Genomic DNA, 17054 nt, shown 5'->3' with positions numbered 1-17054 from the left:
CGTCTTTTTAAAATCAATCTTAGAAATGAAAGTGACAACGGATTTGATCGTTGAACTTCACAGTCCACTTCACATATTTGCTCATGTTCTCCTTTTCTGCTTCTGCAAAGCAATACAGTGCTTGAATCAAATGCAACTGTTAGTGCTAAATCAAATAATAAAGCAGACAAATACACATAGAAGTCAAAATGTGCAGAACAGCTAGAAGCAAACCCAACAGTGGAAATCAGCAGACACGTCCTCTTGCATGCTCTCCCTCAGTGTGTGTCGCTCCTGTCGTCCTCCTGCCTCTCCATGTCTCACTCTCATGCTAAGTTTATTTAGCAATAGTAGTTTATATTTATATGTTTTTATATTTTATTCTATCCTCTTCTTTTTTCACTCTTTGGCATGCAGTGCGGATGGCAAAGTAAGATTTTCATTGTACAGGGAAACCTGTTTCTGCACTGTACACTTGACAATAAACGCTTTGAATCTCTTTGAATCTTTGAATCTGTGGTTTTGATTAACATCCTCCTTGGCATCTTCATCTCTTTGCCTCCTGAGCAAACATCCAGGCCTCCAGCTCTCTGGTTCACACGTTGAACCAAAACAATACATCACCTCCACAAATAAGAGGTAAAAGTAGGTCACGCTGTTTTCTTACACCCACATATATAAATGCAGAAATGCAAATCCATGCACAAACGGCACACATGTACGCAACCACAGGAAAATATGAAGCCTTAAAGCCACTTAAACACACTCGTAATCCACCTTACCGTGCTGCCTGTATGCATGCACAAACATAAACAGAGACAGGTAGACACAAGCCGTGGCACACCCTTTCTGCAGTGCTCCCCACATGGACTATAAAGTCACAGGGGACTGCACAATAAAAAGCCACATTTTTATATCACCCAGAAGAGAAGGTGGCCCTCTTGGTTCGCATCCAACCTCCCATGCCTCCTCCATCAATTAATCAGCAGATGTATTTTTAAAACAAGTTGTGCTAGAACTTGATGGACTGTTTAAAAATGCATTGCGCACCAGAGCAGAGCAGCTGCACCAAGCTTAGCTGAGGAGGCTTGTGGTGGCAGCAACAGCCACAAATGTTGAGACTGCAGGAGAGGAGACAGACACAAAAGGTTAGACGGCGAGAGAACACGCAGAATGGTAATGAAAGGACAACACAGGGGGGGGGGGAAGGAAGGAGGGACGGGGGAAAAAGGTGCTACGAAATGCCGAAAAAAGATGGCGAAACAGCGAAACGTGCAGAGGGAGGAAGAGACCTGTGAGTGTATCCAAGTGTGTGTGAACATGAGAGAGTGGAAGGATATTTTTGGGGAGCTATTATTGGTACCTGAGTTTTCCTTGGGGTGAATGAGTGAGAGGGTGGATGGACAGGTGCAAAATCAAATCCACTTTAAGCGTCGCAGCAGAAATGTATGTAACGTGTGGTCACATGAGGACAAACCTACGCTACCTTTATCTCCTGCAACTAAACTCACCAGCAGTTCATTTCCAATGCAGATATCTTTGTTATGGTAACACTCCAGTAACTTTCGAATAAGAACAAAACCTTGATCCCAAGAGTCAGCGGAGCGCTCTGAAGCTCTTTCTTCTCAACAGATTTAGTGTTTTTTTGTTTTTTTTTCCCTTAAAAATGGATAACATCCAGCCATCAGGCTTTGTGTTTGAGAGCAGTGGCTCACTGTTGGCAGTCTGTGCAAGTATTTGAAGGGAGTGAATTCCCTGCTTACATCGAATCTCCCAGTTACATTGCTCTCAGGTTTCTTCCATCTGTTTCCCTGCTAAAGATGGGCTTCTGACTCGGCACTCCAGGTGCACTGTGGGCTGTGTGCACAAGTGTAAATACGCACGCATACAATGCACACTGGCACCCGCCCACACGGACCTGCTCACACATGCATACAACAGAAAGGCTAGCGCAAGAACAATGCTGTGATGTCCACCTCTTTGTGTCTGTCCAGAAAATGATCAGAGGTACAGTACTACAACGGCATCTGGCTGCAACCGAGGAAGTCGAAGGCACGGCTAACTGCTTTATTTACATAGAAATGGCTTCTTTTATGAACACGGCGAACGCCTCTCTTATCTCTCTATGTAGTAGGTTTCATTGTTAGTCTGCCATTAACACGCTGGATTCAAATGAGCCTTTACATGCAGGAGAAAGTAACAGGACGCCATGCACGTATGTAACCCAGAATTGGATTTGTAATCTCTTCAGTGAGCTGTACAAGGCTACGGTTAATGCAAACACAACATGGAAGCCGCCACAGGAAATGTAAAGTATTTGTTAGTCAGTGTTTGCTGAGTCCTGGGACCTGTAGTATCAAAGCACAGCTGCAGTTAGCACCAGTAACCATCTGTTAGGAGCGTAATCTTAAGCATCCAGTGTGAACAAAGACAAAAGTAAAGGATTGTGGGTGATTGTGGGAGCGCAGACTTACGGGGAAGTAGAGCAGTAACGCCCCAAACAAGATGGCTTCCAGCAGAATGAGACCAGATGTGCGGATGCTCTGTTAACGGGGAGAGAGAAACAACAATCAATCACTGACAGTGAGAAGGTGACGGGTTTGGTGTGTAGAGATATTATGGTCTGTCTTAAGTGTCTCAGCTGAAGGCTTTTGCTCGGCTTTGTGAATTGGCACTACGTCTTAGAATGCAACAGGACGACAAGCAATTCAAAATCACGTATCAAATTCACGCTGTTGTAATGTGACACGACACGTTTACAGCAGGAGGGTCATGGATTACCCCCCAAATCCTGCTGCTGTAAATCTGACAGTTTTAGCTCCATCCTCTATAATAAATCATCGAAACAAAACAAGGCATTGAATAGATATAATTTTTTTTAAATATTTTGCCCCCCCCCCCCCTGAAACAATCATTTGAGTGACGACAGCACTTTTCTGGGTTGGATTTAATTACCCACATTACCTCCTAGAAAATTTCTTATGTTGTTTTATGTAAATTCAAAGGGCTCCAGGGACTTTTCTTGTGAACTGAAGAAATGCAGGAGATCTTGAAGCTACAGCACAAATGTCTATAAATAGCACGCAGGGAAAGAAACTCAAAATTGCCTGCGGCCTGGTTGTAATTATCCTAACCGTGAGAATCTCATATTTACTTGACTTTATTCTATTAGCAGAGTGGATATCATGCAACAAATTTGCTGTGAAACTGTGTGGATTCAAACTGAGGGCACGGGTACATCCGTGGTGCATGTTAATTATCTTAATATGCATTGAAGAAAAGGATACGATGGGTTGTCTTTGACTTGCTCCTTTTGATATAGAGTGTTTTTTTAAATCACTGAAATCCACTGTTAAACCCTCGGGCTAAAGGGCTGAGAGGGAGAACTGTTTAATGTTGGACAGTTGTCTGATTTTACTACCATTTATTGTGTGGGTCAGTGCACGGAGGGACTCATCACGCACCGTGAGGGGGTTGGAGAAATCTCACCTTTCCCCTACTGGATGATATTTCCAGCTCCAGCAATAAAAAAAGAAAGCACTCTGAGTACTGTGTTTTATATTCTGTATAATTCTCATAATGCTACTCCAGCACGCCACATTAGTTTTCTGTGAAAAAGACGAACTGTAAACAGTCTGGAATCAGTTCTGCAGTTTCTACCCATCCATTATCTATACTGCTTATCCTTGGGAGGGCCGGGGGGGGCCTGGATCTGATCCCAGGTGATAGTGGGTGAAAGGCAGGGCGTGCTGCAGTTTGTAGTCTACTAATTGCACCAATGGGAAGGAATAATGAACTTCATATTTCCCCAACAGCTTTTCTATTGCACAGCCAGATTTAGACAAGGATGGAGTCATCAAATCAGGAAGCCCAGTCTTAAATCTGTCCATGTGATGGGAAGAAAACTCCCACCAGAGCCACTGAGAACATTATATAACTATTATTGCAGGCATGATTAGTAAACCTAAACGTCCTGATGTGTAAAAATTAAATTATCAGCATCCAGCACTCCTCCCTCACCTTGTTCCTCCTGAAGTGGTAGACCACCACCATGCTGGCCAGGTCCAGCACCATGCACAGACCCTGGAAGGAGGCCACAGCGAGCCGCAGAGCGCCGTCCTCCTGCACCAGGCAGGGGGTGTCGTCCCGGCAGTAGGGGCATCCCTCGCGGCACGGCAGGCACTTACTGGACACGTCGGAGGTCTCGTCTCTGCTGGAGCCCTGCTCCTTACCTGGGGGGGGGGACATGAGAGTACTTCAGCTGATGATCAACGTTGGGTTCATTTCTAATCACATCTCAGAACACAGGTCTGATTTAGTGGAGTGTTTTCATAGATTATCAATGTGATTCATTTGCATTTAGCTGTCACACATTGACTTCTGATTAAATGCTCGCTTAATCAATTTGAAGGAGTACAAATCATCAGTCCAATAAATCACAAAGCCGTGGGGGTGATAATTACAAGAATACAGCCTTTAATTAGGCAGATGAGGGAATAATGAAGGAGAGCAGGATAAAATATTGTGACACCCCTCCTTTCATCACCCTGGCCTGCATAATTGTTGTTATACCAGCGTGTGACACACTTGGATGTGGCTTATCAAATCTGCCTCTGGCTTATTTTCTCTATCTTCATTCACATTTGCGTGACGGGGTGTGTTCGGTTTAGCGCCTCCGAAACGTGAATTTAATCAATTACATGTGAAAGAATAACAGACGATGGCCAAAAATATAATTTCTTCATTCTGCGACATGTCTGCTGGGGCAGGATTTAGAGTCAATCTTTAGTTTAAATCCTCCATTTTCGCCACATAGACACCACGCAGTCGAACACGATGCTTGATAAGCATGTAATTCCTCTGTAAGTCCCAGAGCTCATACACTATGCAGACGCGGCGCTGGAGTTGTACAGTGCTTCAGCAGAGCATGATTGCAAGGGAATGTGCTGAAAGTACTCTGGCATCACGGTTTAACGAGTTAAATAGGGATTGACGGGTACATTTATAGACATGTTGATAACTGTATCGCGCAGTCATGCAAGTGTTGGGAATCACACAAAGTGGTTTTGTTTTTCCAGCGGAGAGAGGATAGAAGGAAAGAAGGGAAAGAGAGAAAGTGCGATCCCATTACGCTGTCTCGTTTCACACATGTGGCGTGGGGCCACAGTGGCTCCACACCTCTCCGCTCTGGGGGCAGTTGCAGGGAACACCTCCAGTCTATCAGGTTACCTAATGGGAGCGATCTTCCAGAGAGTTTATGATTCTGGTGATTGCTGGTCAGACAGCTGCTGCTGGGGTTTTGTTATGATTCATTCTCCTCAATTTTATTTATTCTATGAGTCGAGAGGAGCTGGTAAAATTGTAAACGTTTGTTTTCTGTCCTTGTTTTCTGTCCCACAAGATATTGGACTCTGACTGGATTGGAAAAACATATATAAAAGTTTGAGTAAGAACAAAGCTGTTGCAGACCTCCACCTGAGCTGCATCATCAGATTTATCACCATGAAAAAATGTCTTAACATAACAGCTAAAAAATGTTCTGTTATTATCTCGAGCTGGTGGACAGCACGGTGTAGAAGGAACACTTGTTTTAAGTTGAGGCACTTCACACTGTTTCTTGCTAACAGCTGAAGGATCTTGTTATTAAGTTTAAGTTTAAGTTTTATTGTCCAGAGAAGAAAATGTGTCTCGTCATGATCACGTGTGGCTGATAAACAACGCTCATTAAATTCTGTATTGATAAAGTTTAAAGGAACATCGCAGTCTTCTCACAGACCTGATTGCTGGTATGTTTCGAATCTGTCTTTTTAATGCATAGCAACAGCTATCAAGACCAAATGTTTCAGATCACCGGCAAAAAGTAGGCTAGACTGTGACATTCAGATCAAATGTCATGTTTTATGAGGCTCTAGTGCACGTTTTCAAATAATTCATTTGTTATTGCAGGCTGTGTTTTCCTCTCTCCATCCTTTCTCCCCATTGATATCTGTCCTTTTGGCCGGTTGCTAGGGAACAATACAGAATCCGTTTCCAGTCTGCTCTGTTTTCTGGGATGCACGAGGAATGACAGACAGGTTCCAGGGGGGCAAATCAGCCAGCTACTGTGGCCCAGTCGACAGTGATTCTTAATGACGTGGTCTGCATGGGGTTTGGAAGATGAGGCTCCTCACAGACTGAGCCGTTTGACTACGGGCCTCATCACGCTGCATTACAATAAAGCTCCAGCTTAGCATATCATCCCCCTTGGGATGCCGTATTGTTGGAGTCGGGGATGAAAACCACCGCAGTTGCTTGATTATCTCGCTCATCAGGGCCAAGTTTTCTGCCTGAGGACACTGCAGCGCTTTCAGTCAAGGTGTCAGAATACAGCCATTCAAATCCAAAGCACGAGCACGGAGGTAAAGTTCAGGAGATACCTGAAAACTGTAAAGGTGAACGGAGAGACGTTGGTGCAGAAAAGCTCCAAGTGGTCTGCAAAGAATGAGGAATGATGGAAACAAGAAAGTGATCTGATGAATCCACTAAACCTCTCCCTGGAGCAGTGATTACACAATCATAGCTTAGCAACGCAGGAGTGTGCATGGGGCTGTAATCAGAGTGATAATTAATATCTGGAAAAAGGCCTTTACAAAATGGAACTGATTAAACAGCATGTAAGCTGCGCTGCTCACTGTCCGAAACATCAAAAATATAACATGACATTCGGTAACTTCGGTACGTGGAGGTGGCGTAATGTAGCTAAACGCTCGTCACAGTAGGACACATTTTTCTCCACCTCGAGGCGTTGCTGCCCGCCATTTCAGCCGGTTGTTGTGAAGGCGTCGTGGTCGTGCTCATCTTATGCACAAGCCAAGAGCTGAATCGTCTCTAACTTTTTTTTCTTCAACACAGCGAGGGAAGGATGTACCCACAATGTACCCTTCACACAGAACTAGCTAGTATAATCAAAACTATTCAACTGTCGACTCTTTCCTTCAGCCGAGAAAATAAAAAAATACAGCTGGACCGGCAGGGATGCAGTCGTGTGCAGATGCTGTTTCCATGGTTACCATGCATAGAACACCTGTCTATTCACATGAGGAGGACAGGTGGGGTGATGCTTATTGACCTCTGACCTTTTGGCATGTGGCAGATTCAGCTCTTGTTTGCATACTGAACACACTGTGCTACATTTTGCCCAAATCTGGACATAGCGCACGTATAATAGGTGGTTTTGAGTTCAAATTAAGTTAATCTCCCAGTATTCGCCGTTTAGACGTAGCAGCAGTAACTACGGGGTTAGTGAAGAGTCAATTAAAGTGTGATGAAACCTTTATTCAAGTTTGTTCCACCAAGCTGTGCCGTCTGTCCACACAAACACCGTATAATCCAACAGGTCTGTGATTCAGATGCCACCTGTGGCTCCCATTAGAGCTCGGAATAGAAACACAGTAGAGATTTCCACAGTAAGAACAGTTGAGATTCTTTGACTGAAGATTGAGCTTTCGTAACCCCACAAGCCCCGGGACACCCATTCAGAGGCATAAAAGGAATTTCAAACAAAATGTGTGGCTGTCAACTGAAGAAAACAAGTCGTTTTTTTTTTTTTTTCTTTCTTTCATAAATCCCAAAAGCTTTTTTTTTGAAAGATTCAAAGTTTTGATCTGACAGCTCGTTGCAATATGTATTTTTATATCACAGAGGGATTTGTAACCTACTTTTAAAGCCATTGAGCGCCACTCGGCTTGGATGGTAGAATCCTCTCCTGCACTGGCACTTGTACTTGTCCAACACGAAGCCATGGCCAACAATGGGAGTGCACTGGAAGAAGAAATGCAGAGAAAGACAGGTAGAGATTAATAGAAAAAAAAAAAATCAGTGTTGCTGCTTTAGTTACAAGAATATCACAGGAGGTAGTTGCATGGGGGCAAGAGTGGAGAGTAAATGATGTGAATACGAAACAATGGGACAGGCAGGGATGAAAGGCCAACACGGTGACTCAGAGAAAGTGGCTCTGTTTTGCTTCTTGAATCCAAAAGCGAGAGTAAAATGATAAATTCTTTCTTCTTATTAGGATTTTATAATCATAATGAAACATCAAAACACCAACTAAAACCAGAGAATTACCTGTTTTTTCCCACATTGTCTGTAACAAACGAAATTTTCTGATATTTTTGGGGCCAAATTTGAGGCAAAGATCTGCAGATTCATTAATAAAGTAAATGATTCTTAGCTCCAATCCTGCAGTAATAAAGGAAGCCAATCACAGCATGCAGAAATGAAAACGAACCAGACGTCGTGCACACAACATGAGATCAAAATCATCGTCACTGCAAAGATATGCGCAGTGACTGCATTTGATTGCTGTCGTCACATTTCTGCCTCCACAATATGCTTCAATAAGCCTCCTGCTATCTTGTGCTGGAACCGCCAAATATTTGCATTTGTATGAAAACATTGTCAAGATCCGGATGATTAACGTCACCTAACAGTGGGATTAGCAGAGTTTACCAATAGAGAACGCTGTAACATTCATAATGCAAAAGCCTCAACATAGATTACAGCGTTTTACAGACTCTTCATCTATCATTGACATCAAAGCATTTGTATACCCATGGTCTGAACAGATAAAAACAGATATTACAAACGGAATAAAGTGCAGCTCCTACGTCTTCTCGCTGCATGCTGATTCATTGCATTGCTTCTCAGGCCCACTGCCACGGTCTCAGTTAATGAACTAGTTTCTGTCATGTTATCGAGTCTCCTACATCGTCCACACACTCTTGTGCAGCAGCAGACGCCCCAGTTATAAACATGCCTGGTGTCAGGGGAAATCACAGGGCTTTGCCAAGTAACAGGGAAACTAATTAATATCTAAATTAAGAATTAAGGGTTGTTTGCAGAATTTAAGCGCGTCTGCATAATTCCAGCTTGCGTTGATAACTGTGGGAGCTACATGGGCTTACAGACCATCTGGAGCGAAAACACACTCAGGGACATGCACACACAGGCACCAGTGTAGACATTGCACACTCATGTGAATGCACATGCCCTCGTACTAAAATAAAGCAGTAATAAATTTGACATGAACGTTCATAAATAGTGCATCACTTCGCATGCTTACAGTAAAAAACTGTATACCGTCTCTGGGACGGCTGCTGCAGCGAGAGGCGCTGATGGAGTCTTTTTATTTCTCTGATATTCAGGACAGAGCTCATGTTGAAGGAATCATTTCTGTGGGAAATACACTTATTCGCTCTCTCCCTGAGAGTTACATGAGAAAATCAATAGCATTTTCATATCTGGAGTTGCATGTGGAGCCAGAAGGCAATTAGCTTAGTGTGGCATAAAGGGGTGGAAGCAGGGGAACGGCTCGCCTGCCTCCCTTCACAGTTCAAAAATAGGCCTATCAGCACCTCTAAAGCTCAATCATTAAGTTTTATACCTCAGTCTGACGAATACTCAGGTCTGATTGGCTTTAAAAGGACACCTACTAAGTGAAACTGTCTGATCATCGTTCAAAATTAATCTGCTGGCTGCACTAAATGGGTAACCACAGCAACGGGGACGCAGTCAGAGCCTCCGTTTACAGTTTATAACTTATTTCCCAACAGTGAGTGTCCTCCTTCAGGTCCTCATCCTGGGAACACCACAGGATGGAGGAAGTACCCCGCCCCTCTGAACTCACTGATCCTTTGTATCACACGAGCGACCGTCTCACCTCCCGTTCGATGCTCGTTAGCTCGTCTCGTCGTTAAACACACGGTCAGACTATATTCACTGTTTGTCACCTGGATGCAGCATCACGTTGGCTTAGCCAAAGGGACCAACGGAGTAGTGAACAACCTTATGGGATGGTAATGGCTGTTCCAGGTATTAGCCAGGTGTTATGGCTTGTGAACACCTTAAGTAAACATACATGAATAGTGTTAATTTATAAGTGAGATAATGCTTTTCAGGTTGTCCATCATCAGCTGGGCCTCCTCGTCCATTAAGTCCTGATAATAGACACCTCCTCCTGAATTTCTTTCCACAGTTTTTACATTTTGTTTGCACAGAGATCCAACAAAGGAAATACACTGTTGCTTCAGCGGTGCTGTTCTTTGTTGTTTGTTTTCTTTCATGTTATCTGTTTCCCTGAGCTTCCTGTCTTTATTCTAAACCAGGTTAATCTCCTCAGAACTGCAGCTGTGCTGCTTAACACTCACACACAGTGGAAGTATGTCGCCTGAATTAGCTACTTTAGCTTTGCCTTAGCATAGCTTTATTTGAAGTATTTAGTTATCAAGTGGATTCACGTACAGCTAAACTATATAGATCATTTTAAATTTTCTTTAAATGCCTTTCGCACCAGTGGAGATGAAAGGACACGAGTGAGAGAGAAACTGGAAATGGGAAAGTTGAGGGTCATGGTTGGTGTCTAACAGATCCTCCTAAACTGATTTTCACCATAAAGCATCTCCACTTCTGCCTGAAGCAACTGATATTTTGCATTCCCATGCAGAGCCATGCTTTGGAGTAACGTTAATTCCATTAACATGTAAAGGCAACAGCAGTAACATTATGAAGCATAAATCCAATGTAAGACATACCTGAGACATACCGTATTTCAGCGGTACTGCCCTTTAATCGTATGTCATTTCTGATTCTATATTTATGTTTTTAAGTTCTGCAAACTTGCAACAAGCAAATCATTGCTCCAGCGTTGCACTAGTGAAGACAAGCAGGCCTGGGAGTGATGAAGCACGATTCCACTCTTTGGAAGAAAAAGTGTGTGTGAGCTTTCCACCGCAGAGACTTCACCTTTTGTTTGTTTGCATTTTTCTTCGGTGACTGGAGTTTACAGGTACTGCTCTGAAATGTGAACTGTGTCAGGTGGGATCCTGAACGTTAGCCAAAAGAAGAAACACAAGGATAACGCTTGTACAATGTAATATCAGTGACATTTCAGTGTGTTTCAGCTGTTATTTATAAGTAGTTAAAAATCGCTCTTGAACTTTTATGCCTCTTTATTTTCATCCCCTCCTTTGTCATTAGTTTATAATAAGGAAAGTCCAAGGATAATGTCCTTTATGTGGATAAATGTCCTCAGCAGCCTTCATAAGAGAAGATTCACGTCCCCGATTATGTTTTACATTCACAGACAGCACTGCGGAGCTACTGTAATGAATGCCTATTTATGAGAATCACAATAATCAACCAAAGAGCAATTCTAAAGCAGCCTCATGGGATCGTTGTCCCATTTTTGTTACATGTCTGTGACTGTAAAAACACCTAATAGGAACCAAATGGACGTCAGTTACAGCAACATAATCCTTTCCATCACTATACAGTGTGATTCAGCATCATTTTGTTTACTTCAGCCTGCATTGGGAACATTTTCAGGCAAAATTAACCCATTTTACGAACCACAACATGAGATAAGAGTCTGTATCCACACTGTTAGCTGTAGATGCTCTGTGAGGCTGTACTCGGACACACCAGTGCTTTAACCCTCTCATGCATAGAGGTCACTACAGTGTGCAGCTCTTCAGAAGCTGTTTTCTTGTATATGCATGAGTTTTGATGGCGTAGCTGCACATCAGCCACTACAGTGAAGCTGCTGCATCATCTCATCCACTGACTGCTGCCCAGTGGGAAGCCAAGATGGCCGACAGACAGCCAGAAACACCAAGGTGCTCATTTTTTTTCTGTTCAAACCTTTTATAAAAAGAAACTCTTGCAGGTAAGAAAAATATGGTGACATCAAGTAACATCTAAGGAGTCATGCAATTACTACATTTGCATTTGCATCACCAGCTATATTTCAACTACTGGACATGTAAATATATCTTTAGAAAACATGGGCTGAAAAAAAATCTTGTTTTTCACACCTAAAGGTGAATAAAAACACTTCTCCTGACTGAGGTCATCATAATTCATGCATGAAAGGGTTAAGCTGTGTGCTAACATCACCGTGCTAACATGCTCACAACATCAACATGCTGATACTTAGCAGGTAACATTTACCATGGTGGCCAATTTTTCAATTAGCACTACATGCAAAGTGCAGCTGTTCAAAGTGGCGCTAGAATAAAAGTCATTAGGAGTCATCCTCCTGGGACTATGAACGTCTGTACACAATTTCAGGGCAATCCATTTGATAGCTGTTGAAATATTTAAGTGTGGCCCAAAGTGGTGGACCAACAGACTGACATTTTTAGCCGTAGCACTCGCACGGCCAAAAATAAGTCTGGAATAGATAAGAGCGTCTCATCCTGCCTAAGAGAGGCAAAACAGATTCACTGTATTTATGCAAAGCAAAATAGATTCTTACATCGTGTACGGTGATCTCGCTCCACAGGAAGTCATGAATAGAAATTAAAGAGCAAACTGCCACAAACACAAAGACAGCTGGGCACACATACTGTACACTGGTAGCTCTCGTAGCCAGGTTGATGAATGCTGCTGTTCTGTGGGCAGATCTTTCATGGTTTGGGGGTTTTTAAGCTCACGTGTCCAAACGATTACAGTACATACAGTATGTGATGCAACAGCAGCTAACTAACATGCAGCTTCAAGGGACTGAATCTCACAACAGGATTACGATTACTTATTTATTTTTTTGGTCAAAATACGTCCATGCTCAGCGCTCTCATTTGGGAAATCACATTTTGCATAGAAAACCTGAAAGCAAACACAGCAACAGTATATAAAACAACCTGAGCTGCTCATCTTATGCTGGAGCAAATCTGTGTTTGTCTGTTTGTCTTATTCTCTCTCAGGAGATAAGCAAACCTGTGAAATTACAGTCTGCAAAACACAAGGAGAGGGCACTGATTTGAACTAAAGCCTGATTTAAATATATCTTTTCTTTTTTTTTTGTTTAATTCTGCAGAACCAGGATGAATCTGGGTCTCGGCCAGGATGTTTCTACCTCTCTGACTGGAGGAGCAGGTGGCGAGCCGAGGACTCAGCCTCCCTGAGGGCTGCAAACACAGTCAGAGTCCAACTTTGAAACTTTCAACATCTGCTGAGCAGAAAAAAAAACAAGGGACGCACAGATAGATAGATAGATAGATAGATAGATAGATAGATAGATAGATAGATAGATAGATAGATAGATAGATAGATAGATAGATAGATAGATAGATAGATAGATAGATAGATAGATAGATAGATAGATAGATAGATAGAGACACTCACACTCACCCTAATACAGATGTAAACATTCAGCACCAGAACTTGTTATGAACTCTCTTCCTGCTTACTCCAAAGGAAGCTGAGACTCATTAAGATAAGACATACGCAGGGAAACTGAGGTGGGCAAAGATGAAATATGATGCTTATTTTAGACCTTTATTAGGCTCTGTGCATCTGAATTGTTGCATTTATTAAATCCGTCTGTGCTATCACAGCAGAGCCACTTTTTGGGTTCCCAAGTGCATTTTAAAGCAAATGAGAGTGTAAAATAAATAAGCGCTCGTGGCTTCAATAGCACCTACTCACAGCAGCCTTGTATGTGAGGTGTAACATAGGTGTTTCCAGTCTGGCGACACCACTCGAGCTCCTCACAGAGCTGCTTTAAATACAGAGTGTAACAAAGAAAACATGCAGGAGACTGACAAAAATCGTCAAACTTAGATTAATGTCACCCAGTACCCCTGAAGTGCCTCGCTAGCACGCCGCTCCATGTGTCGTCCATCACCAGCGCTACTTTTCCAGCAAAGTGCAGCAACACACACACAAACACGCACAAATATCTAAAGGCAGGGAGTTTAACGGTGCCAAGGCCGGCCTCGTTTTTCCTCCGCCACTATGAAAGGGGTATGAAACGGTCGTTTGACACGTCTCAGTTTGATGGATCACCTTCATCAGACCGCAGCCTGAAAGTGTGAAAGTGTTTTATAATTGCACCTTACTTTGGATGCAGTGGAGGCTTTTAATTCCACTTTTTTTTTTATAACACTTGACTGACAGGGTTCACTGTTGCATTGTCAATCACAGAAAGTGCAAAAGACTTGTCTGTAAAGAGGGGCAACCAGGGGAGAGGATGCTTTATTACAGAGCCCTGATCTTTGCATTCTTCCCTTGTGGAGTTTATCAGTGACATTTGATTATCAAAAGGCAAATTCTGAGGGAAAAGACAACCAGATGTACTTAAATAATGTGTGAAGGTTTATGTGTTACAGTGGAGGTCTGATATTTACCTACTTGTGCCCTAGTTTCCTTTCATTCATTCATTGATCCTGACATTGTGGTCATATCAGCTGATTTCTGTATCGTACAAATCCTTGACAACCTATATAACATATTTTATATATTCCCCTTCTCCACGCTGTCTACCAAACTCTGACTGGTCAGTAACAAAGCTTTGTGTCCCCTGCAGGAAGATGACCTGTGCTCACAGCTCCACTCCTCGCTCACAACATGTCTGATGGCTGCACTGTATTATGTTCTTATATTCACTCGTTTTTCTAGCACGGCCTCCTCTTTGTGTAACCGATGAATGTCGCTGTAGAGAGACGAGGCTGGTGGTTGTTCTTTGCTTGCACAGGACGGGCTAATGCCCTAATTACACGGTGTATGTCTGGATTGTTTGGGACAGGTCTGCCGGAAAAATACACATCACAAATTAGACCCTGCTGTTCTAAAGACAGTCTTTTAGGATGACTTTCCCCTTGAAAAGGTTCAGACAATATACAATATCCACCTCAAGGATTTCATATGAGCTAAAGCTAAGCATGCCAAAGGTACAGGACTACTTTTATTTATCTGTTTATTTAATTATTTATTTGTTTTTGTTAGGGATGATGGAGTTTCCCTCACAATAACAGTACATACAGCTATAAAATAAGCTAACCAGGCCAGATGTAAAGAGGTATTTCATGACGAGTGAGTGGGCTACAGTGAACTATCCAAATACTGAAATATTAGAACGACAATCGTAACATAACGGCTCTGTAAAACCTCTGCTAGCACCTGCTAATAAGTAGAAAACCACCGATTTCAGCAGACACACACACCGTCACTTGATACTATCACACAGAGTGTAAAACATACAGTGCGCTACGTCTCACACGAGCGAATACGATCCCCCCACAGACTGACGTAGCCTGAAACCTAAAATGAATTATCTGTAACTTTCACATGGAGGCCCCTCGTGTTTGGACTGCAGCAGCCGGTGGTCTCCTGCCTCAGTTTTCTCACTATTTGATAAAAAGCTGCGAACACGACACCAAGATGGGAGTTGGCAAGAGCAAGAAAGAGGGAGAAAGAGAGAAAAAGAGGGGGAAATAGAGAGAGAGAGAGAAAGAGAGAGAGCACTCTGAGTCCCTCAGAGATCTATAAATACACTGAAAGCATTAAACCCTAAAAGCATTACAATCACTCTGTCCCCTGGGTGGAGAATCTGCCTTCTGCTGTTTCACAAGACTACCAACCACTGAAACAGTGGCTGTCTGAGAAGAAGAGACCTTGGACTTAAGCCTGTCTGGAATTTCTCTATCAATATAAGAGGCAAAAACTGCGATGTATAGCCAGTTATTGATTGGTGGCTTGTTGCGGTTAGAGTGCTGTGACTAGAGATAGAGTCACCGGGAGCTGAGTGCCGCTGTTGGTTTCCCTGCACTACTAAAGGGCATTAGCTGAGGTGATGGGATTGTAAATTCAGAAATCCAAGGCTGTGATTTATATTTCGGTTAGTTAAAGGCGCAAATGTTCAAGATATTGCCAGTGATTGACTCTGCAGCCTTCGGAAATGCGTCTGGAGTGAAATGGGAGTCTGACTTGGCATTTGAAGGCTTCTGAGATGAACTCTCAGCTTTCCCCAAGCAGACATCTGGGTGGGTGGTCCCCAGCTCCCTGCATGGACTCGACTGGGAGGCCTCACTCAATTAAGATCCAACTGCTGCTGCCGACTTGACAGGCTCTTACATTTTGCCGTGGCAGCCGCTGAGCTGCAGGCAACAGATTAGAGAGTGAGTGGTGTTTCTCTGTGGAGGATGAATCCTCCCTGATGACTGTCCTTCTCTGCTGTCAATCCTCCAATCCTGCCTCCCTTCCTATCTCCTCATCCTCTCCATCCTCTATGCATCCTTGTCCTTCCGCTCTCATTCCTCACTTCCTGCTGCAATGCATGCATGCAACAGCAGCCTCATTAAAGCTCAAAAAAGGAATATGCCAGACTTGGCAGAATAGGCTGGAGATCATACGCAGTGTTAATAAAAAAAATAATTAGTTCAAATAATTAAAAATGGTGGTATATTGTTAAAGGTAAGTATGTCTCCAGTTTAAAGAATCAGTAACTAGAAAATTAATAAATGTCCAGCCACTGAGGTTTGTGAGATTTTTACAAATCTCACGGCCATCTCATCACCCTGGAAAGTCCTGGGTGTGTTTTTCCACCTCTGAAACATCTGGATGTCCAGACAATACAGCCTAAAAGCAACAGTCCATCTGTACCATTTAACAACTGTTGTGCGGCTCTGAGTGCTGGAGTGGAAACCAGAGCTGATGAGGAAAAGATCGAGGCTCCACAACGGACGCCTACGTGACATCTTCTGCTACAACAAGACCACAACTTTGGAATTATACAGAAAATCAAAAGCAAGACTCCTCCAGAGACACTCTACCTGTTAGTCATTATGATGTGGTTAACTGGTGTAATTCATCTTTAAGGTTTTTCTTCATTTGAATTTCAGATGTCAGAAATGATCTGTGCCATCATACATGGTGCCCAAACGCACACACAATAGGTTAGGGTTCTCCTAGCAACAGGCTAATTGTTATTCATGAGCCAGCATGGCAGTGTCACAGTCTTCTCAGGGAATAATAATACAATAAATAAATACCGTAATTTGATTTTTTTTAAAAAGTATGGCTGTCATTGTCAGAGTTTAGCCTGTAAACTCTGAGTTCTTCACTGAGGAAAGCTCTTCAGCTGAGACATTTGCTTTCAGTATCTTTCCACAGAAGGTTTTATTAATTACATTGCAAAATGTCCTTCTTAATAAAAAAGTGTTTATGGTCAGTGCACCAGTACTGAGAACAACAGACTATTATAAAGCCGCACATCTTACATTACTGTAGAGCACAAGAAGAGCTTAGCACGTCTG

At 42.9% G+C, this 17054-nt stretch overlaps 1 protein-coding gene across 1 annotated transcript in view; it reads right to left on the bottom strand.

Moving 5' to 3' along the window:
- Positions 1-17054, bottom strand: part of gpr158b (G protein-coupled receptor 158b) — a 48363-nt gene that overhangs the window by 19986 nt on the left and 11323 nt on the right. The window contains exons 3-5 of the mRNA XM_070845491.1: positions 7677-7779; positions 4000-4211; positions 2454-2522 (exon numbers count right to left, since the gene is read on the bottom strand). Coding sequence (XP_070701592.1) covers positions 2454-2522; positions 4000-4211; positions 7677-7779 — 384 coding nt within the window. The remainder of the gene's footprint in view (positions 1-2453; positions 2523-3999; positions 4212-7676; positions 7780-17054) is intronic.

Source organism: Pempheris klunzingeri, chromosome 15 (assembly GCF_042242105.1).
Source record: "Pempheris klunzingeri isolate RE-2024b chromosome 15, fPemKlu1.hap1, whole genome shotgun sequence".
Lineage (NCBI taxonomy): Eukaryota > Metazoa > Chordata > Actinopteri > Acropomatiformes > Pempheridae > Pempheris > Pempheris klunzingeri.
Note: the sequence above shows the minus strand (reverse complement) of the source record. Positions and strands in the feature narration are given on the sequence as shown.